The sequence below is a fragment of the Endocarpon pusillum genome (assembly GCF_000464535.1).
Source record: "Endocarpon pusillum Z07020 unplaced genomic scaffold scaffold4382, whole genome shotgun sequence".
NCBI lineage: Eukaryota > Fungi > Ascomycota > Eurotiomycetes > Verrucariales > Verrucariaceae > Endocarpon > Endocarpon pusillum.
Window position 1 is genome coordinate 44,252 of NW_006916427.1, and position 22,715 is coordinate 66,966.

At 50.4% G+C, this 22,715-nt stretch overlaps 8 protein-coding genes across 8 annotated transcripts; 2 read left to right on the forward strand and 6 right to left on the reverse strand.

Moving 5' to 3' along the window:
- Nucleotides 1-140: 140 nt before the first annotated feature.
- EPUS_07971 (uncharacterized protein) lies at nucleotides 141-934 on the reverse strand (the record flags this gene model as incomplete). Its single annotated transcript, XM_007805612.1, has 2 exons — nucleotides 141-750; nucleotides 801-934. 2 exons carry the CDS (start codon nucleotides 932-934, stop codon nucleotides 141-143), a joined length of 744 nt encoding a protein of 247 aa, XP_007803803.1.
- Nucleotides 935-2,459: 1,525 nt separating this feature from the next.
- On the reverse strand, nucleotides 2,460-3,275 carry EPUS_07972 (uncharacterized protein; the record flags this gene model as incomplete). Its single annotated transcript, XM_007805613.1, has 1 exon — nucleotides 2,460-3,275. The coding sequence occupies one exon, from the start codon at nucleotides 3,273-3,275 to the stop codon at nucleotides 2,460-2,462; it is 816 nt and encodes a 271-aa protein (XP_007803804.1).
- Nucleotides 3,276-3,769: 494 nt separating this feature from the next.
- Nucleotides 3,770-4,585, reverse strand: EPUS_07973 (uncharacterized protein; the record flags this gene model as incomplete). Its single annotated transcript, XM_007805614.1, has 1 exon — nucleotides 3,770-4,585. The coding sequence occupies one exon, from the start codon at nucleotides 4,583-4,585 to the stop codon at nucleotides 3,770-3,772; it is 816 nt and encodes a 271-aa protein (XP_007803805.1).
- A 2,531-nt stretch (nucleotides 4,586-7,116) lies between these two features.
- Nucleotides 7,117-8,478, reverse strand: EPUS_07974 (Aspartic protease PEP3; the record flags this gene model as incomplete). Its single annotated transcript, XM_007805615.1, has 3 exons — nucleotides 7,117-7,247; nucleotides 7,303-8,069; nucleotides 8,123-8,478. The coding sequence occupies 3 exons, from the start codon at nucleotides 8,476-8,478 to the stop codon at nucleotides 7,117-7,119; spliced, it is 1,254 nt and encodes a 417-aa protein (XP_007803806.1).
- Nucleotides 8,479-9,749: 1,271 nt separating this feature from the next.
- EPUS_07975 (Cytosolic Fe-S cluster assembly factor NBP35) lies at nucleotides 9,750-10,833 on the reverse strand (the record flags this gene model as incomplete). Its single annotated transcript, XM_007805616.1, has 2 exons — nucleotides 9,750-10,708; nucleotides 10,749-10,833. 2 exons carry the CDS (start codon nucleotides 10,831-10,833, stop codon nucleotides 9,750-9,752), a joined length of 1,044 nt encoding a protein of 347 aa, XP_007803807.1.
- Nucleotides 10,834-11,269: 436 nt separating this feature from the next.
- EPUS_07976 (Phosphatidylethanolamine N-methyltransferase) lies at nucleotides 11,270-14,654 on the forward strand (the record flags this gene model as incomplete). The annotated part of the gene is made up of 4 exons (XM_007805617.1): nucleotides 11,270-11,317; nucleotides 11,407-11,701; nucleotides 11,801-14,508; nucleotides 14,580-14,654. 4 exons carry the CDS (start codon nucleotides 11,270-11,272, stop codon nucleotides 14,652-14,654), a joined length of 3,126 nt encoding a protein of 1,041 aa, XP_007803808.1.
- Nucleotides 14,655-15,589: 935 nt separating this feature from the next.
- On the reverse strand, nucleotides 15,590-16,921 carry EPUS_07977 (uncharacterized protein; the record flags this gene model as incomplete). The annotated part of the gene is made up of 1 exon (XM_007805618.1): nucleotides 15,590-16,921. One exon carries the CDS (start codon nucleotides 16,919-16,921, stop codon nucleotides 15,590-15,592), a length of 1,332 nt encoding a protein of 443 aa, XP_007803809.1.
- A 3,989-nt stretch (nucleotides 16,922-20,910) lies between these two features.
- On the forward strand, nucleotides 20,911-21,543 carry EPUS_07978 (rRNA-processing protein fcf1; the record flags this gene model as incomplete). Its single annotated transcript, XM_007805619.1, has 2 exons — nucleotides 20,911-20,946; nucleotides 21,001-21,543. The coding sequence occupies 2 exons, from the start codon at nucleotides 20,911-20,913 to the stop codon at nucleotides 21,541-21,543; spliced, it is 579 nt and encodes a 192-aa protein (XP_007803810.1).
- Nucleotides 21,544-22,715: the final 1,172 nt, after the last annotated feature.

The window sequence follows — 22,715 nt, forward strand, 5'->3', positions numbered from 1 at the left end:
GGGGGGGGGGACGGATATATATCACTGAATTGCATTTTCAAGCACAAGGGTCTGACACGAAAAAAGTTCATGATTGCTGTGCACAAGTGCTGAAGTTCCCCCCGTGAATCTAATCCCCAAGCTAATGCTGATATGGAGGCTCACAACTTGACTCGCTCCTGGCTGCCGCCCCCACTGGTCCTCCTCGCCGGTCTCAACTGCGGCCCAGCAATCCCAGGCCCGGTGCCCGCTGGATACTCATTCCCGTTTCCGTTTCCACTTCCATTGGCTCCAGCACCGGGCTCTGCAGTCTGTGCCTGACCCACCACCGTGGCTGCTAGAGCCCTCCCCCTCATCGCAGCCTGCTGCTGCTGTTGTTGCTGATCAATAGCAGCACCCAGCGTCCTCTCCCTGTTCAGCAGCCACTGCACCTGTGCCCTGGTGCTGAACAGGGCATTACTCATTATGGACAGTTGCTCTTCCAGGCGAAGACGGTCGTTGATGCAGACCATGGAGTTGTGGGCGTCGCCCTGTTCGACGCGGCGGGACAGGTGGTTGTGGTTCAGGGAGAGGTCGGTGACGATGGTGCGGAGGTTCTCGTGCAGGGCGAGGAGGTGGCGGTGCGACGCTCGGAGGCTGGGCTCGGTGGTGGTGGTGGTGGTGTGGTGGTGGAGGGAGAAGGGGCGGATAGACCGGTCGGGGGCTGGTTCGAGATTGCCGGCTGGGCGGCGTTGGAGCTTGACGCGCAGTTGGAGGCTGCTGGATGGCTGGCTGGATCGGAAGCTCCTCTGCGCGACTGCTGGAGCTCTTGTGTTGCCGACTCGATGGCTTCGAAGAGCTTGTCGATCCCTTCTTCCAGGCCCTTGACCCGCTGCTGGCTGCGCGAGAGCTCCTCTTGTAGCGGTGCGAGGCTGTTGGCAACATGCTTTTTGAGATACGGGGTCATCTTCGCCATTGTGCAAGTTTGGACGTGCTCTTCCAGTGCCGAGGGGTCCAAGTAGACATCGCAACCGAATTCTTGCCCAGGGCAATGTTCCTTGGGCTCGCATTCGTGGGTTTCTCGGTCTGAATGGGTGATTAGACGTTGACAGTGAACGCATTCCACCTGCCTGAGCGAGCAATCGGCTTGTCTGTGGGTTCCCATCTCCTCCGATAGGACCAGATCTCCACATGCGCATTCGGTGTGCGTGGCATGTCTGCACAGTCCCAACACATAGTGTTTCCTCTTTACTTTCTCTTTGCAACCATGATCCGGACAAGAGATCACTCGTTCCATGCAATACTGCGTCAGATGAGTTTGAAGATCGCCTCTGGCCACGATTTTCCCGCATTTGTCCGAAGGGCACTTGACTTTCATGTCATTGCACATGTTGATCACGACGCGCGGAGCAGATGCAGTGTTTGTGACTGTGGTTCGACATGCCGGACACGGCAGCCTATCTCCTGGCCTCTGCGCCGTTGTCCAGTATTTGACAAGGCATTCTGCACAGAAGTAATGCCCGCATTGTACAGACACAGGGTCAATAAACGTGATGTGGCAGATTGGGCAGGAGAGGTGTGATTCTGGATCAAGATAGTCTATGTCGCGGAGATCCAGACCGTCAACTTGCATGCTTTGTTCTGGGTAAAGGGCGTGATCTATTTCTGGCCTGCCGGATGGAATAGAACGTAAGATGCGACTAAAGCACGATCGTGGAGGCCGTATGCTAGTAAGCTCCCCATGCACGGATATCAAGGTATCATACGTCCATGCCGCCAGAGCACGCTCACTCATGCTGGTAAAGAGCCTCGTGTAAAGACTGAGAGATAGAGTAGGGAGGAGAAGTGCAAGATTTACCTTCCAGTTGTGCAGTGACAGTTCTGTGACAGCATTTCGATAGCATCTTGAACTGCGAGTTCGGAGTCAAAGTCGTCTGGCAAGGGTAAAGCCGGGTAGAGTCGGAGAGGATTTGGTTTTCATAAACTCCGACCGCCTGTCGCACAAGAAGTGCAGTCTATCCGGCCATGACTTCCTGCACTTCCTTCCAGGCTCACATCCAAGGCCCATTCTCCATGTGGGTAGTCGCATATCAATATCTCTCCAAAAGAACAATTAAATGGTTTGCAAACCATCAGAAGGTCTATCGTAAGAACAGATTAGGAGGACTGACTCCGAAAGTTAAGTGACGACGGATTGCAGGCACACAGCCTGGTAAACGCCACTTTCAGTTACCATGCTCTGTGACCATTGACATGGAAACACGAACTCTGAGAGAGATGGCCTTCGCTAGCATACCACATCCTGGCGTATCTATGAGCTTGCCGTTGTAAGCCTTGGGGCGGAACTCGGTGGTGCTCAATAACGTGTCACCAAAAGACTATTATAGTATATCTCCAGCCTGGAATCGGCGCCTCATCCTGTACACGATTTCCATCGGAAGTGCCCATGCCCATTGCCATTTGAAACGCCCGGGAATATATTCGCTCATGATACCATCCCTTTATTTCAATATCACAATCAGAAGCACCAATATGACAATCAGCACGATGATCGTTGTCATCCCCCAGTTCTCCTTTGCTTTGCTACCAACGCCTTTCAATCTCCTCTGCGCCACATCGAGCCTCCCTTGATGCCGGTCAACACCTCGATCAACCTCATCCAGTAGAGCAACCTGCCCTTCTAGTTCATCTCCCATCTGCATGCTTATGTGCCTTTGTCGTCCAATCGACTCGCCCAGTCTATCTAATTGCTCGTCTTGTTCGGCCATGACTTGTGAGTGATATGCATGTATCTGTTCGTTGGTCATCGTCCCCGTGGGATCGGGCTCTACCGGGTTGGGATCGTCGGTGTACTGCGTAGGAAAGAGCGCGCCTCGGTTGGGGTCCAATTCATCATCCGCATCATTATCGCGAAATCGCACACTTTTGGAGGGTTTCGAGATTTCACGCTTCAGACTCGACGACCCAGCTGCGTCTTTGCTAGGCTGCTGGGCTCTTTCAAAGTCTGCTGACAGCGCCGGGTCGTTGGGTGATGTGATCGTAGCCTGGGCGGTAGATGGAAGGTTGTCACCATAGAATTGGCGGGAGAGATCATTGTATTGTGAGCGAAGACGCTGAAGTTGGTCAGCGTCTGAGCTGTTAGACTGTGCTGATCTCTCTAGGGCTTCAAGGCCTTCCCGAAAGGATTCGATGGAGCGCGAGATGTGGGATGATTGAGTCGGAGTGGGATCGAGGTTTAACGAGACAGCTCTTTGCCGCTCGAGGAGGGAGAGTTTTATGTGATCGGCGAGGAGGAAGAGTTGTGAGGGGTTCGACATTCCGATGGCTTCGTGGGTGAGGTTTGGGGAAGATGCCTAATTAAGCCCCAGCCTAAGGAGGCAGCGCATTGGCCGGACACTCGAGAGTCTTGTCGCAGCGATCAGATGTCACTCAAACCAATATGCGGAACGGGAGTCATTCATCTAAGTGCCAGATAGAGGAGCTTGATTTAAGATGGCTGTCGTCGCAAAAGGTCTCCTACGTATGTTCGCGATGTTGGAGGCTTGCCAAGCTTGCAAGCTGACATCACCGGAGTTATATCGGGAGGATTCTAAGCAGTGCAGAAGACTCAAGGATAGCCTGATACGTAAATGGGACAAACCACTGGCACTTTCAGCAGAGGATGCGTAATTCAGCTTTGGCCCAGACAGTAGAATCTCTCCGAAAGCATATTTATTTCCATCAATGCATCAATGCGACGAGATTCAGTGTCTATTGCTGGCCAGTTTTGCCCTTGCGCGAACGCTTTCTGGACACCATGGTGTTTGGATTTTCAAGACAGCCGTGCCCCCTTCAGACTCGGCACCTTGCACTTGCCCTCCACCCCCTCGACCACCAGTTCTCCGGTTCCTCCTTCAACACCCTGAACTCTGGCCGCATCGAACACTACCGCCAAATCTTCGCTCGTGTAAAGTCCCGGCTGAATGCTCTCCCATTGCTTCTTCTTCGGATTCAACACCTTCTCCGGCCCTTTCCCCTCGCCATACTCCCATCCCTCAAAGTAAACTTTGGCCCCTCCTTCACTTCCATCGGGCGGAGCCACTAATTCTACTACTCTATCAGCGGCGTGCGCGTCTTCGCCTTCTTTCGGTGGTGGTGAAGCTGCCAGAACCATTGCCGCGCTCTTGATCCCCCGCATCGTGACTGGTTTCAGGTTCGCCATGACGATCACCTTTCGATCTTGCATTTGCTCTATGGGTATCAGACCTCGTAACCCTGAACAAACTGTCCTGACAACACGGCCAGTTTCCTCGTCTTTATGGGTATTGTCAGTGCCCTCGGCATCGCCCATGGCAATAGTAGAAACGTAGAGTGAGTCGGCATTTTCGTGCGGTATGCAGCGTAAGATATGCCCGACGCGGAGGTCTATCAGAGCCGGGGAAAGCGGGAGGCTGGTGGGTGCGGAAGGTGGTTTGGGAGCTTTGGCCTTCTTTTCTTTCTTCTGCTGGGGTTGGGATTGGCTCTGGTTCTGGTTCTGGGTCGAAGGGGCGGACGTAGTATCGTTTGCGGTTTGTGGTTTCGAAGCTTCGGTGGTAGTTGGGGGTTCCGTAATTGAGGCTCTGTCTGTGCGGGATGCGAGGTCTTCCATATTGCCAACTCTGGCTTGTGTTGGGAAGAGTCTCTTGTAAGATTCTGACAGCGTCGGTCTCGTTTCACAGAGACTGAATCTTCTCAACGGTATGAATCTAAGAGTCCTGTCCTCAACTTTGCTGACTATGTGCTTGTGCGGAGGCTGACCGGGAGACAAATAGGCAATCCGTAGAAGAGCTGAGACAGGGTGGCAATCCGTTCTCGGAATACTTTGATTCCGGAATCCGCTGCTGGCCAGGTATGTCTCTCTGTTTCGCTGCTTTCCTTCTAGATTTCCCGTGTTCGATCTTAGCTGCACTGTTAGCAGCACTTCTATAGGGCGGGCGGGCTGAAGTAGATGTAGATGAGTTTGCACGGTTCTGAAGCTGGAATTTGTTCTAAAGAACTGGTTCAATAATTTCACTGGCATCAACAGCAACAAAGTTTCTACGAGTCATGTTTTGCGGACTCTACTCCGTACTGTGTTGTCTCAGAAGCTCAGAGCTGAAGTGATTGACGGTGAGCTAAAGCCGCACTAAGTCACTTTAGGGCCGCAGGGCTTCTTATCCCATGCATCACTGGATGGGTGTCATTTCTTATTGGTTTTTGATGTTGTTTCTGTTAAGACCGTAGCAAAATTAATTACTACGTAGTACACTAAATCGTGAGAAGACTAATCTTAGTAAGGAAGACAACTCATTCAGTAACACAGGGATAGGATTCTAAGCTCAGCATGACTCGCCTAAATAACCCGTCACATCTAAGATTCCTATCAAATTGCCAATCATCCTTGAGTAGAAAGAAATCTCATAAATAACAAATTTGAAAAGTAAATTATTTAGTAACATCTAATCATGATGCAAATTTCAAACAGTGGTTTTTTTGGGGATCTAACTAGCTTAAAGCATATCGTCAACTACCCACATAAAGTCAGGGTGAGGTTCGTGAAGCCTGCATCTAAATCACGTTAGTCGAAGTGCTCTGCAGATGCAAGTAGGCTGGTTGGCATAACGCGATTGTAAATCGTACAGATATGTGAAGGGAAGACATGGAGGTACTCTCTAATGTGTGTATGGCATGCCCAACTACGTCGAGGGCAGGGAACTGTAGCTGTTGATCTCGAGACGGCGAGTCCACGTCAAGTTTAGTAGTCGTTGGGCCCGGAATTATCATTGGCATGTTCTCACCAGTCGAGACGCGGTTCTAGGCAGAGGTCTGGCAGACGAGCCAAATAGTAAGAGCTATATTTCAGACAGGCAACTCAGCGTCCATTCACAAGAAGCACCGATTGAGTCTGACAGGATCATGTGGTATGCTGAAGGGACTGGCCTATTACGACATTTCCCTTCCAGCATGTGGGATATTGCAAACGACTCGTTCAAAGAGAGACATTAAGGACACCGGAGGGTGGAGGGCGAACATTCGAATTTCCAACGAATTCTGTCTCATCAAGAAGATAATTACAAGATGCAACATCACCGAGACTGATAACTACCATGGCACTAGAGACGTATCCAATCAAGATCGCAACTTTTCTGCTTCCAATCAGCTTTCAACCATCCACAAACTTTATCACCTAATTGAACGAGCAAGTCGCTCCGTATCGGTTCGGCCTGCTCAGCTCCCCCTTTCGGGGCAGTTCGAAAGCCAATGAGCCGCTTCAGCTGAAGATCGTCTAAGCTGCCAATGGTTACGCGGGCCTAGATCACCAAGCTGGAAGCAACGTCAAAGCTCCACCAGTCCATGCTGGGAAGAGATCTCGGATTGAATGATCAAAGGGAAAAAGGAGAACGACGCGAGCTTCTTGAGGCATACTATCCAAAAGATCACAAGGCCCTTGACAGGAGAATGGCAGGCTTCCTGTCAGGAGATACTACTTAGGCCAAATCTTGATCCATGAGCATCGAGCGAGGAAGACGAGACAGAGAATTCTGGCATCTAACGAGGGGAGGCGATAATATTCTCGGCGTTCAAACCGTTTAAATAGCACATAGCTAATTCTACCGGCCAGCGTTTTGTTTGGACGACTGATCCCTACTAGAAAGGGACACAGATTAGAAGTATCATGTCAAGTGTCGAAATCGCCTTGGACCTTGATCATACTGACTGAGAACAAAGTTTCGTCCAATAGGCTACAGATATCGTTATACAGGTCTGGTTCTACCAACCTGGAAGGGGGACGTCGGTCAAAGAGGAGAGCATTTGGAAAGAACATTGCTGGCAGAGCCAGCTCATCACGGAGGCTCCTATGGAAAGGGACGTAGAGAGGAAAAGGTGTGTTGACAGCACGACATTGCGGAACTCCGATAGGATAGACGCCGCTCGAGGGGAAAAGGGAACAGCAAAAGCTTTCCAGGAGCAATGTACACTGAATGCTATATTGTATTGTAATGTAGCAAGCGAGCCACGTCTTCCTCGTGGCTGGTCTATATGCTGGTCACAGTGCTTCAATGCCGGAACATGACTTCAAACCCCTGGTCAAGGCCATAATCCATCACTTCATCTGTCTAGTACTAGTAGAGGACAGGTCTAAGTTTGAGCAAATAACGCCTATGCATGAGGTGCAAGACCCAATGATGGGGGCTCAGCCCCATTGAAAACCACGAACTGCGACTTGAAAAACACATCTCCAAAGATCTGCAAGGGTGCTTGTCGATTCGATTGCACACCACCAAAGCAGACTAGCGGTTGTATGTTAGCACAGAGAAAGATTCTCCTTGTAAAAGAGTCACTGACCTGTTTCACCGCTCTCAGTGTCCGTTCCAGCTTGAGCAAAATTCATCAGCTGGCCAGAAACGATGGCCATGTAATTGTCACCGACAGCGACTTGGAGGTCAGGTAGTGGAGAAGCGCAGGGAAAAGTGAAACCTCCGACTTCAGGACTTAACCGTGCTCCATCAACCTGCGCATAATATGCCTCCACGATTTCATCATCCATGAGCATGAGTGATGTGCCCGTGTCTGCAATAGCTGTACCTGAGCCAGTCGATGCAGTTTGTGGAGCGCTATCGCCAACGGCAAATTGTGCAGAATTGAACTCCCAGAACCCTCGCGTAGTATCCACAGGGACAATGGCTAATTCACCTTGGAATAGACTTGTGTCAATATTTCCGAATTCGTAGGCTCCGGCCTCACCGGCCCGGAGACTGGCCGTCCACAGAGGTTGCGAAAGATCCGGTAGGACGTTGTCAAAAAATGTCTTTTGTCTTTCTGGTCTAATAGTATTAATCTTCGAGAAGCCGAGGCCGACAAGGCCATTGGAATGCACGTCCTCGGTGAAAGATCTGGAAACTGTGTTTGGTATACCAATAGCTTGTTTCTCGACAGTTGCACCGCCAACATCCACTGTGTCCGTCACCACTGGGCCACGCGAGAATGACCCGTCACCGTAGGAGATATTGAACGTCGAGCCCTCCAGCGGAGCCGATGCGCTGGACTTGCTTGGGTCGTATAGGGTGTGGCCTCGCCGACTTCTTGCCGGTAATCCTGTGTTGAAAACCCACCTGTTGTCGAGATTAGCTAGTTGCATTCTCAATTCTTTCCTTCCATCTCTCACATGTCAGAGGAGCCCGAATCAAAGTTCAAGACCAGCATCTGGCCGCCAACGCTAACTGGCGAGAGGAATTCGGCATCATTCTGGGTAGGTGAGGCAGACACCTCGCCGTCCTCGGTTTCATTTCCTCCATTGGCCGCTGCAACTTTGGGGGTAAAGTGGACGCCAGGATAAGTGTCAAGGGCGCCTAATCCAAACTTCCGGTATGCTTTACGCAAGGCGAATGTGCCATCCGGAACATAGTTATGCTGTTGGACTCTGGGAATTTTGAAAGATCTCTTCCTTAAGTGCTGAGCCGGAGCAGCAAGAGCCGTAGTAATCAAGAGAGAGACGGTAAAGAGTGCTTGAAAACAATACATCGTGACTGGCCAGCAATCTCGGAATGAGAAAATGAAAGCTAATTGTGGTTCGTGAAATGGGGATGCTGCTTATAAAAGGAAGAGTGAAGAAGGAAAAGAAGTACAAGCGGCAAGTGCTGCTTCTCAAGGAAGGAAGTAGGGAAGAGAGGGGAGGAAGCAAGTAGCACAACGAAAGGCGTAAGACAAGCTTGATGACAGACTCGAGCACAACGAGGAAAGCCAGAGAAGGAAATGGAGGATGGTGGTCGAGGAGTGATTCACGATGTCTTCTGATGGACAGGGCAAATTCGGTGTTCCGCAGCTACGCATGGCTGGCAACGAGCAGCTTGTGACCAGTCACACTCCTCATACGATGCATACCAGATGAGTATGCCAGGTGCCTATCCCTTGTTGCTAGGAGGCGTCAGCAGGACATCATCAGACTGACCTTGTGGAGCCCCAGCAGCCTAGCACAAAAACGAGTGGCTATTCCGACGTGTTGGGGAGTAATTTCTCGCGGCTCCGAACAAAAGAAGATCTGAGTTTGTAAACACTCCAGAGTAGTCCAGGGAGTGGCTGGCGATTACTCGAAACTAGCGGTGCCAGGTTGGGCGCTGGAGAGATGAAGCAAGCGGAAAGAAAGGAGGCTGTCGAAACGCGGGAGCTTGTGGCTAGCCGACCATTTAAACAACGACCCCCATAAGTAGTTACCTCAACCGCAGACAGGGACCGGAGCACCAATCGCTGCATCTTCAAAGCTACGTATCCCACGCGGGCGTCTCAACCCTGGCAAGGCGAATCAGTTCTCGCCATGATCCTTACCTGAAACACCGTCTCCTCAAACGCGGTGCCTTGCATTGTTGACACTTCAGCAGCCGCCCCGGGCGATCCTCATCTCCGGTGCAGACGTTGACTGAGCTCCATGCACTTTCCCGCCATCTATGGCTTGTTCATTTTCATTGCCAGGGTTAGGAGCTAGAAGAAGAAGTCGAGAAGACTACCTAGTGTTACGTAGTATTCTTGTCTCAGCATGTGCACAATAAATCGAGTCAAGTCTAAACACATATTGCTGTCCTGCAAGGAAAGTAGTTAAGACTAGGCACATACCAGCCTCCGACCAAGGATAACTACAGCCACCAAATGCATCCTAATATTGGAAAATGCGACCACAATCTTGAACATTAAAGGCTATCAGTTCTGTGTCTAGCAATTTGAGCGCCTTACCAACGTAGTCTTTGATGTGAATCACGTCAAACCTAAATGAGATTGACTAATCTATTGTTGTGGTTTAATCAAAGGGGACCATCTGGCAATAATTGATCTGGATCTTCGCCAATGATCTCTCCTAGTTTTCTGACAACGCCTCTGAGGGCCTTGCAGGCAGGACTATCGGGGAAGCCGTCCATAAAGCTCTCCCCAAAGTCGCAAGCCATACCAATTCTTGGGTCAAGTGGCACGGCGCCAAGGAAGGGAATGCCCATCTCCTGGCACAACTGCCTGCCACCTCCCGTGGTCGCTTTGAAGATCTGAGACTCGTGGGTACACTTCGGACACACGAAGCCAGACATGTTCTCGACCAGGCCCAGTACTCTGATGCCAGCTTTCCGACAGAAATCGATCTCCTTCCTCACATCAAGAAGTGACACTTCTTGCGGCGTCGTGACCACCATCGCACCATCAATGCCAGATTCCTTTAAGAAGGAGTTGACAGATAAGTGCTCATCAGAAGTTCCAGGTGGCGTGTCCACTATCAGATAATCAAGCTCACCCCATTCAACATCTTTCAGGAATTGCTTGATAAGTCCATTCTTCTTCGGTCCACGCCATATCACCGCATCGTCTCTGTTTGGCAGCATAAACTGCACGCTCATGACGCCCAAATTATCTGTCACCCATACCGGACTCCAACCCGCATTACTAACGTGTATTGTTTCTGACTCCACCCCCATCATCTTGGGTATTGACGGTCCGCATATATCTGTATCCATGATGCCAACATCAAGGTCGGGATTCGATGCGAAGGCATGTGAGAGGAGGGACGAGAAGGTTGATTTGCCCACACCTCCCTTCCCGGAAAGCACGAGTATCTTGTGTCGTATGCCGGAGAGACGGGTGGTGATGAGAGGTATGTCAGGATCTGGCCCTTTCGGTGCAGACGCGCATATCGATTGGTTGGGACAACCTTGACAAGCGTCGCCCTGACCAGCTTTTTCGGACTCTGGGCCTGGACAGTGTTCTGGCGGTGGGACATCTGTTAGCAGACACACAGGAAAGTCCTGCTTGCAACATACCTGGTTCGGGGGCGACGAGTTTCGGGGCAGCTCTCAGGTGAGCTTCAAGAGCAGACACTTCAGGTACCTCCAAGGAGGGTGCCATAAATTCATATGTTCCTGTGAAAGATAAACGTCGTAATTGCCGCAACGCAGAATATGCACCAGTCGTATTACTCCACTCTGGTGGGAATGCTACACTCGTCAACTGCGCCCTCCCGTTTCAAAATGCCTCTCGTCCAATATAAAAACCCATGTGGCACACCCCAAGTTGGAGAGAACCTCCGGACAGTGGATTGGTAGGAAGTTGCCCCCGCCCGCGGACAGCGCATAGGCCTATGCGAGGCTAACTAATCCTCCTCTGCGACGTCCAGTCTAATGTAGGTACTATCACAACTTATGTCTACCTATGCAACCTTCCACCCATACATAATAGCATAGAATAATATAGTATCATGTCGTTTCTCCTCGGTGGCAGCCTTCCCACCAGCAAGTGAATATGATGTGATCCAACTCTCGTAAACCTTGTCCGTGCCAAGACCATGATCTTCTGCTGTCCTCAACTTGAAGCCTTCCCTGTCCGTCCCAACGTTTGTCTCACGTCATGAGAACTGCTGCAGAGATTGCTGCTTAGACTTGATATCGAGAGCACCGTTTCTCGTTGTATGACTCTTCGAAGGCCATTCCTCTCCGAAGGTCTCACACCCAGATATATTTCCTCGCACAGAAACTCACCAAGCTGGCTTCCGCCACGGTCAACCTGGCAGGCACCACTGTAACCTTCTCAGACCATGAATGGCTTACCGGCAAGGCTGCTCTAGATACACAAGGTCTTCGGGAGAGGAATATATCCCTCCAAACGAACGGTGATGACGAGGCTAGGAAAGCTGTTTTGCATCTCAACGCCCTTGAAGAAAACGGGGAGAAGCAAGAAAAGGACAAGAAAACATTTGGTAGAACACCAGATGGGATAGGTAAGGGATCGGGATTTGCTCAGAAACGAGGGAGACGCTCGCTGGCGAACCGATATGCACATATGATCTTCATCCGGGAAAGCTAATCATTCAATCCAGTCTTCACAGTACCATACACACATGATATGGTTTCTCAATTACTCTCACCTTCTGAGCCAAAGAACTTTTCAGATCTGATTGTGCTTTTCATTCTCGGACTACATATTCTAGGACTATGGCTACTTCCAGACACTTGGAGGGTACCTGTCTTTGGCTCCGTCTTCATATTCTGGAGAGCCAGCTACAACCTCGGTATAGGCTGCCTCTTGCAGATACAGTCGCGTCAGAAGATGCTCGTACGTTGGGCCAAGAAGGCGAAGATCTTTGTAGATCCTGCCACGGGACAGAATCCCCACCCCAAGCTGTTCCACTTCATAAAACGGGAACTTGAAACGAAGATTCCGAGAGATTACAAGTTCGAGAACGCTCCGATCGAGTACAACACATGGCTTGTATTCCGCCGAGTTGTTGATCTCATATTGATGTGTGACTTTGTCTCCTACTGTCTGTTCGCTGCGGTTTGTGGCGGCCGACCGACAGGTGAGACAGCTCTTGGGACGGCTGCACGATGGGTTGTCGGATGGTCGTTAGTAGCGTTCAATCTGTGGGTCAAGCTTGATGCCCATCGTGTCGTGAAGGATTTTGCGTGGTACTGGGGCGACTTTTTCTACCTGATCGACCAAGAATTAACATTCGATGGCGTCTTCGAAATGGCCCCTCACCCTATGTATTCGGTAGGCTACGCTGGATATTATGGTATCTCCCTCATGGCTGCCAGTTACAAAGTCTTGTTTATCTCTATTGCGGCTCATGCTGCTCAATTCATGTTTCTGGTCTTGGTGGAAAACCCTCACATAGAGAGAACTTACAATTCACCTCCTCCGAGAAGAAGACACACTGAGCTAGAATTAGCCTCACGTGACCGAGCCACAAGCAGCGGGAGCAACGAAGCACCTTCTTTGCTCAAGGATGGTCATCCTTCATCCGTTCACAACTTACTCGGAGTGCAAAATATCGACATGTATCGCACTACAGATTTTTCTGTGTTGATAACGCTTTTTCTGATTGCTGCGTTGACGGCTTTGACTCCATCAGCGCCATTCCATCAGGGTCTTTTCATTGCCAACGCTGCAGTATGGAGAATCTGGTATTCTGTTGGTATCGGGTACATTTTGAACCGTCAATCCGAGAAGAAAAAATGGACACGCCATTTTCTCAAATATGGTGATAGCACAGAGGAAGCTTGGAGACAATGGAAAGGTACCTATCATCTGAGCCTGACAATGTGCTATGCGAGCTTTGCTGCTGCTGCGTGGAAGGTCTATGTGACTCCAGAGGACTGGACGGCCGATTTCGCTTTGCTGAAACACGTCATCGGATTCAGCTTGATAGCCGTCCAGCTATGGGTATCCATCAGCATATACGAGTCTCTCGGCGAATTTGGCTGGTTTTTCGGTGACTTCTTCTTTGACCAGTCACCGAAACTGACATATAGTGGCATCTATCGATTTCTGAACAACCCTGAAAGAGTGCTGGGACTAGCAGGGGTCTGGGGAGTTGCACTGATCACTGGAAATCGCGCAATCTTCTCATTGGCAATATTGAGTCACGTAGCCAGTCTTGCCTTCATTCAGCTTGTTGAACGGCCACATATGCAGAAACTTTATGGCAGGCAGCTTCGACAAGATGCAGGCTTAGTGCGGAGTCTGAAGAGATCGCTCCCCCCACCACTGCGGCAGTGGCAAGATGGTATGGACAAAGTCTTGGGCGAAACGTTCGATTACGTAGAAGATTTTCTAGATGCCGCACGCCCGAAGCTTGCTGCTGGGGTCAGTACCATGGTGCAAGATACCAAGGACCTGTTCAACAAATACCCAGCCCGAATTAGCATCACGCGGGTCGAGCCCGAGATTGTCGGCTTCAATCCAGAGGACTATTCCTTGGAAATCGAAGGCACCCCGTCCTCACCTCAAGCCGAACATCAGCGTAACAGCTGCAAGGAATCTGAAAATGCTCGGACCCCACCGAAACGTACTGGGGACTTCAAGACACTGATTTTCGAATATGGCGCTCCAATCAAAGTCAAATGGCGAGCACCAGCCAATCACAGCAAGAAAGACTGGATAGGTCTTTACATGGTGACCGACAATGCAAGCCGCGAGGTGACAAGAATTTCATCATCTGGCCGATGGATCGCAACGAACCCGGACATGTACGATTCCCTAGCGCCAGAGCAGGGTCTTCTATCAAGCGATGTTCAAAGCGCAGACTTACAGCATCATGGTGAGGGACCTACTCAACAAGATAAACTGGACTCTGGCCATCATGGGTTCGTGAGCGGCGAGGTGATCTTCTCCGGCGACAAGCTCTGGTGGACGCAAGGCGTCTTTGAGTTCCGCTATCACCACAACGGCAAGCACAACGTCATGGCCGTGTCTCTACCCTTTGAAATCCGTATCGCGCGCTTCGATGAAGACGAAGTCAGCTACAGCGGTACTAATGCACAACACGATACCATTCTGCGAGCAGCAGTCGAGAAAGCGTTACTACCGGTAGTCCGCAACTGTTTCGATCGGGACCCAGAAATCGCGCCTGACACGGTCGATGACCCCTACGGCACCCTGGTGGAGCGCGACGGCAAGTTTGCGCGCAGAGTCGTCTTTGCTGTCCATCAGATGTTTGGTATTGAGCTCGCCCCGGAAGTGGTGAGAGCGGATGGCAATGTGAAGAATCTGGCCTGGAGGATTTGTAATGCGAAGAAGGTCTTGGTAAGCTCAAACCCTTGGGGCCCGTTTTGGGCGATCGACTTCTTGTTAATACCCCTTGTTTATTCTTTTAGGAGCCGTACAGTATGTCCCGATCAAAGGGAGACACAACACCAACCAATGATGATGAAGACAAGGGATTACGATGAAAGAATAACGATGACGATGAACGAATGACGCGTGGCAGACACAAGCCAACAACTGGTCCTAATTTCCACCTTACTTTTTTCAAGCCACAAAGTTCACCTGCATTACTTTTTTATTCGCTTGCACATTGAGAGCAGCCACCCTACATACATAGCTGGAGCGGAGCGGAGCGGAGCTGAGCATCCCCAGCGAATAATCGAAATGCTTCCTAAAATTAGTCCTCTTACTGAGAACACGTAGCCTGATTCACACTTATTTATCAACAGCATAATCGATCACGATCACTTTCTTCCCCGTAACAGCATGCGGCACAGATCAGATACCCATCCTAAATCATCCAGAATAATCGCATTGGGTCCCTCATCAGCACCACCTGTCATCTGTCACTGAACCTTCCACATCAAGTACATAAGCTGGCTGCAAGCCCATGGTACGCTAGGTGTATTGAGGAACAGTTAGTAACTTCGTTCGGTGCATACATGGATTTTGCGTGGGATATCAACGTATGATTGATTGACGGGCATTTCATTCCATTACATGAGGGGCATCATCTTTGATTTCGAAACGATGGATGGACTCATGTCTCCATTGCTTGGTTGGGAACTTTGTATATGATTTGAGTGTCAGTTCTGTCTGTCTATGATACGAGTACTGCTACCCAGTCTCATCTCGTCAACAGGTAGGTAGGTAGGTAATTACTGTGTCCGTTCCGTCCGTCCATCCCTTGATCCGGTGATCCGGTAATCCCAGAGGTCTGTCTCTCTATCTGTCATCCAGAATCGTCCGTCTATTGATGATGGAAGCAAGCCAACCCGCTTGAACGCATACAATCAACCAATCAATCTAGCACTAAAACCCACGAGGCCGAAACATGACCCGGGCGCCAGCCATTTAACCCGCCTAAGAGAAAAGCCCCCTCCTCTTTGCAATTTCCACTCTATATTATACTCCCATAACCCCCTCTACTCCGTTCCAACTCCCTACTCTCCCTCATCAGCCTCTGGCTTTCCCCCAACCCCACAACCTTCTCCTTGCCTCTCACGCTCGGCACCCACCCCCTCATCCATCCACTAACTCTTTCCCACCTACTCCAACCCCTCTTGTCTCTTACCTTCACAACCTTCTCCTCGCCATAACCGCCATACAGCAAAAACTGCACGCCCATCATCCCATCCATACTTAGCACGCCTGCAGCACCAAGCCAGAACGGTGCCGCCAAGGCCACCCACTCCCATCTATCTGATCCCTCAGGGCCAGCCCATCCATGGCCACCGTAGGGTGGGAAAGATTGCCATGCATTTGGGCTGGTGAGGAGGGAGGATGAGTAGAAGAGGTTGCCGCAGAAGGCGGCGATGAAAAGTAATGGTGATAGACCGGCGGTGGACTTGCGGTTGAAGTTTTGGTAGAGTTGGGGAAGGCGGGAGCCGAGGTAGAGGAGGGTAGACGCCCAGGAGAGGACCCGACCGGCCAGTTCGGTTGTGGATTCGGCGGAGAGGATGTGAATGTCTGCTGTTGCGGTGAAAAATGCTGCGGTTGTAGGTGCGGCGTTTGCTCCGCGGGACAGAAGAGCGCAAGACGTGGAGACGTAGAGCAGGGTGCGTGGAGAAGGTGAGGGCATCCAGCTAGAGGCAGCGCTCTCGGAGAGATATGCTGAGATCGGCTTTGGAGCCGCCTTCTCAGATGCACTCCCTGAGAGTTGTGGTGCATTGATGGGAAGCGAACAGTCGGAAATTCCTGACTTGGCGCCGTCCGACTTCAATGAGGCGATCTCTTCGTCCCTGAAATGAGAGTTGATTGGCGATAGCCCATTGATGCTGTCGACATCGCTATCGCCCAGATCGCTGCTATTTGATGAATGCAAGCTTTGTCCATCCAAACTCCGCTTGATGTATGTGTACCAAAAGTACTGCCAAACAAGGCAAACATCAACAAAAACATAATATCCAGCAACGACTACTTGCCATCCAGCCTGATGTGTGAACAAAGCTCCAAGCAGGTTTGTGGCGTCACCTAAGCACCATTCAACCAGGAAAAATATGGACAGACCCGCTGTCGATTGTATTTGGTAATTCTTATATATTTGTGGTAGCTGGGCAAACAACCATGAAACGATGGACAACGTGCCTAGGGTTGTAGATAGTAGAGCTAGGGCTGTAGGTATACAGCTGTGGAAGGAGGACGATAGCTGGGCAAGGAATGGTGTGGTAGGAGAGCAATGTGGAGGTAACGACCGTGCCATTATCGAGGACATGGGTGAGAAAGACGCCATCATGGGCTTTGATTATCGTCAAAAAGGCAAGCTCGAGTCGAGTCCGGGTAACTGCACTATCTCGTACCGATGGTCATGGCAGATTCCCTGCGTTAAGAAACTGGGGCGCGGAAAGTTTCGAGGTTCGTTTCGACACGCGTGTAATAAATAGTGGAAACAGTTTTTGCCGAATGCAGATAACTGATAAGGATGACGGCGAAGTGCTGAGCCTATTTTGAATTAGGATGTTATTGAAGTAGGATTGGTAGAGCGATGGTGCTGCCTTCTGCGCAATGACTGAGACCAAGGTGAGTAGACAACTAACGCTGTGGTGTAACTTAGTCGCTGCAAGGTCGACAAAGAGCACTAGAGATAGGGTATGGAAAGGAGAGCGATAGGAGACAAAGGAACGAAGAAAGGAGTAATAAGGAAGTTGTTGTGATTTCGTATTAGGCAATCAAGACCACTTAATACCGACTGCGCCTGGTAGAGGCCATTCAGCGCAATCAGCTGGTCGCTCAATCCGTCGGCGCCATGCCTGCCCAGGAATTGGTGGGAGGTCGGAAGAGTGTACGATGTAGCAGATGAGATTGCAAGCTGACCCGGATAGCAGACATGACTGGCACATGTGGCACACTGAGGGAGTAATGCCTATTATGTGTGGATTATCCGGACGAAGATAAGGGCTACGTTGAGATTGGACGAGGCCGATGAAGGATAACACTTAGTAGGCTGCAAGATGCAGGCTTGGCACTCGATAGAGGCATCCGGGCGTACATCTCCAGCACTGCAGGATGCGAGTCACCTATTCCTCTTCCTCTTCCTCGGGACAAGGGCACACGATCACTGCAAGAACCCTATCGTTGTCTATACGAGCAAGGAGTATCCCTCCTGCGCAGTACTCTGAGTCCGTTCAGAAGTCACTGTTCTTCACAAAATACTCCATCTATTGTGTCTGACTTCGGCACTGATTCCACCCAGCCTAGAGGCTGCCCTAAAGCACGTCATGACACATTACTTCGTCAAAAAGAAAGTCGTGCACATCCTGATATTACTGTCTATAGAATAATTGGGCGCCGCACCCGGTCTTGAGGCTGCTTTCTGTCCTGCAGTTGGCTCGTAAGTTAGTCATCGATCCGTGAGTCTGCACGTGAAGGACGTTCCAAGAGGCCGTTACACGCCATCTTCCTTAGCTGGTGCTGATCGGTTCCGACGACGCGCTTACCTCGCCATCCTTCTCGCAGTCATGGGCACACTGACAGCTGCGCTAAATGCGTACCCTCCAATAGCTTGCTGCAGGACGGGCCGCCTTTCTGGTCCATTGCAAACAACAATGGAGTTATGGACCAGACAACTGCCCAAAGTTCAATAACCTCCCAGCACTGGCAAGCCCGAAGCCAGCACATGGCAAGTCCTTGATTGTCATTGTTATAGGCTGGTCTTTGAAGAAGATAAATGATCCGTTGCGCAGGAAATCCAAGATACCGGTCCCATCAAAGCCATTGAAAGCAATGTGAGTGAGGATGGACGATCGTCGGTCCATTGCCCGCAACCTTGCCATCATGTAAAATAGCCAAGTCACAGTATTGACGGTACGAAATCATGGGAGACGTCTGAATGGGAAGAGTTCCACGCTACCTTCCATGCCAGAAGACAACGTCCGACACCTTCCTCGAATACGAGTGATAAAGCCTACTAGCAATGCGCAGGTTCCCAGCTGAGTAGCACAGCACACAGTCGACCAATTATCAAGCTCCTCCTTGTCGGCCGGGTTTTCCTTCGCATCTAGCCCGTAGAGTCTGTACAGTCATCCTAGTTGGAATTGTTGTTATGGAAAGAACAAGATGGCGATGAAGGCTGACGTAGGGCTGAAGAGAGACTTGTTTTGATTGTGCATGTCCTGCATGTCGGGTGAAGAGAGCAGTTCATGATTCTGGCAAGCAAGTCGACCAAGAAGCTCGCAGCCGTCAGCTACTAGTATGCCACGGACCAGGCGAGACCCCATCAGCAAGTAGCTACAGGGGAGCCTTAACCATTTTCGCAGCCCTGCCGCTATGTACGCGTAGCAGGCTGGGATGAAAGACGACGAGGGTTCCGGCCAGTCAACCTGAAGCTCGCCATCACTTTGGGCAAGATCGATGCAGACACCACCATAACATGCGAAAAGATGGTACACAATTGAGTACACAATCTATTTGCCGAGGAATGTGCACCGCCACCAACTAAGCACAGACCAGCCGTTAAAAGTCGAAACGCTCCGGTCTAGCTAGTCTTCTAGTGCGAGATATGTTCTCCGAGCGTCACAGTACGATACACTAGTCTTGTCGGCAGACGTTGCGAACCAAATTTCCACAGGTCAATCGCTCATGCCCATTCGTCCAGCCTCTGCAAAATCGCCCATGAGTCACTGTGTGCCATAGTGGGTCTCATGATAAGGATTCGTCACTGGCAGTCGCGTGGATGACAGCTGCCGGCCCGGGCCCGCCCGGCATTCTAAACGGTTATCTTGTATAGTGAGAGGTAGCTTAGTTAGCTATATACAATGGCATTTCGAGATGGCCTGAAATGATTCCTTGAGGAGATTGTCGGATGGTCGGCCCTACCATTACTGCTCTCGCGAAATTCTCACCCGTTGCCATCACGTTCCCGCCATTTGTGCATATCTGCCAGGAGATGTTCCGCCGATGACCATACGCTATGCTCACGCCATGATCTTGCTACGAGCTACTAGGGTCCTGCGCGCGTCCTCCAAATGCAGGGATCGAGTCCACTCTGACACCTCAACGCTGCACATGATTGTGCTTCTGTATCTGCCTGTCTCCAAGTGGACCTGAGGCGCAAGCCTTGTCATGATAGTCGATCAGAATCGCCCGATCTGGTGTATACTTGCGAGCATTGTTCGGTTTGGACCACTTGTATATAAACCACCATGTAACAGGTATGATAGATAACAGTATTGATACGTTTGCCCAGACCTCTGCTCCTGAGGCCTGCCTTGCTTAAAAGGCGGCTCCTTTCCCATTACCAGCTCCTTTCTTTCCCTCCTTTTTATCTTCACCCATACAAAGCAATTCTTCTTGAACCAATGCTTACCACACTGAAAAAAGGCTGTTTCATTCTACCAGCTCTTCTTGAACCAAGTGATTTACAAATCTCTCTTCTGGTATACCACTTGTGCTCTCCAGAGCATATTCACCGATTCCCCTCCACCACCTCCACCAATACCATGGCTCTCCTTCTCCGTGGTGCTGCTCTCCTCCGCCAATTAGCACGCACCTCTACGTGGTGCTGGGGATCAATGCAGCTTTTGCAGGCCAAGACGAGCTCAAGATAGATAGATTTGGTGTTGCAATGACATAACACCTTTCGAGTTCGCTTCCATCGCTTTCATTGAGGCCATGTGTCTGCCTATATCCGAGTCAGCTCATGTTGTAGAGGCTCCAATGTTCCCTCCCAGCCATAAAGCTCCTTCGACGCCAGTTCTTCCAATTGCTCCTGTTTCTCACCATTACTACCCACATTGATTCCTGTCAGACCGTATAAGCGCCTCTTGGCCAATTTTTCTACGCGTAGCCCCTGCGTTCTACCTGCTGCTTTTAAATGATCAATTTTTACTGCAATTTTGCAGCTGGTTTCTTACCGTACATCTACACTTTGATAGATAATAGAACTTGTTTCTCTACGCCTTTCTGCGCACTCTAGGGAGTAGGCCACACACGAGGCCTGTCTGGCAAACCTATCCAGGGACGCCCTTTTTCCTTTACTTTAGCGTATGGATATATCTTGTGGGGTGTCTGGCTTGGGACTTGTGCATTTAATAGACGCTGTACGGAGTAAAGCTGTGGCTGTGTTGGCGCCTATGAGCCTTGGCACGGCCTTGGGCATTAGATTGCACAGCCACATGACACATGCCGGGGCACCACAGTTAATTTTCTTACCCAGCAGCTGCAACATCGCAAATTCCTCTGGACCTAGCGACTCTTGCCTCTCACCCTCTCCAACATATCAAGATGGGTAGAGCAAAGAAAACAAGAAAATTCGCGCAGGTCCGAGATCCATTGCGGACGACGTAAGAGATCACTCAAATTAACGTATTGCAGGTGAAACGGATCCTAGGCCAACACGACAGTCGGCTCCAAGCAAAATTGGCCAGCAAGCAGTCCTCCCGGAAAGGAGACGAGAAGAGCACCGTGCGACACATACCGCAGGCACCATCTGCGCTTTTCTTCCAAGCAAACCAAGCTCTTGGTCCTCCGTACCACATCATACTCGATACGAACTTCTTTTCACACACTGTCCGTTCCAAGATCGACATCCTGACTGGCTTGATGGATTCGCTGCTCGCCAAGTGCATTCCTATCGTTACGGAGTGCACGATCGCCGAGCTTGAGAAGCTGGGCGATAAATATCGTCTGGCACTTCGCCTAGCAAAGGATGAACGATGGCAGAGACTAAAGTGCTCGCATTCCGGAACATATGCAGATGATTGCATTGTTTCCACCGTCATGGCGCATCGCTGTTACTTGGTGGGCACGAATGATAAGGAGCTACGACGGCGCTTGAGGAAGATACCTGGCGTCCCTCTTATTGCGGTTGGGAGGGGGAAATACGTTGTAGAGAGATTACCTGATACAATGGGATGATTGTGACAGGGCTGTCGTATGATGCCGGAAGCGCGTGGGGCGTGGCACGTCAGCATTGTGACGTTCATTGCTTCAGGTTACATTCATCCCTCAATACAACTATCTCTTATCCTCGGACTCAGTTTTGGGATGCATACGTACACCAGGTGGTTTGATCCAATCTTCAGTCGTCGTTTGCCTCATGCGGAACGATTCTGCTGCAAACACCTTTGGCCGAAGCAAAACTCCTCTAGCTTCATCGTCCCGAGGCGCAGCTGTTCAGGGTCAACCAGAGCCCTATGATTCTGCCGATCAAGGTATGTCGTGGGAAAAGCAGGGGAAATATGATATTTAGCTTTAGCGGAAGCCTTTTCCCGTTCGATGAGGCATGAGGATTTCGGTCGTAATAAGCTGGTGGGAGGAAAGAATTTTGATCCAAGGACATGATATCAGTGTGACCATCCGCTTCCAGGAAATCTCTCAAGAAAACGAGATCGGTCCTGTTTCTCAACCACGTAACGACCATCGTGTCTGGAGTGACATTGGCCCTCGAAGGACTTCAGCCACTTGATGAATCGTGGACAGGTGAATAGCTCTAATGGCTGTATTGATCTTGTTCTTTCCTCCTGGTCCGTTTGTCCATACACTCTCAATGCCGACAAGTTGCCAAAGAGCTCTTTGAAATGACCTGTTCGGAGTGACAACTCTGCTAGTAGAGTTCCCACCAAGTTCTTCTAAGTTGCCGTTATACCGGATGCGCGAATTTTGACGATTTTTTGAACACATATTCGCATATTCCAACTTCGAAACCCTACCTAGACGCCGCAGAATATTCGAGATCGAGGCAAACTAGCCGGGTTTCCGGAGCTTGCCCCGTTCTGGGTTTGCTTTGAGAGCTCCCAGATCTGCTTCAGTGATTCCCATTTCCTCTTCTCTGGAGCTTGCTCGTTTTGACCGTCAGTTTTCCATAAACGGTAGTGCCCAGTGAACGGTCCAGGGAAACGTTCCGCTTGAGTGAAGTTGGGCAGAGATGCACAGCCACCTCCTGAACAAGGTTTCCTGCCGCATAACATGAGATAATAGTCCCGCGTTGCGGTCCAGTCATTTGGTTCATTATTTCTATCATCACCGAGATCTCCAAATGTGGCTGAAGCCAATACTTGACTTGGCTATAGTTATACCCTACGATGCAC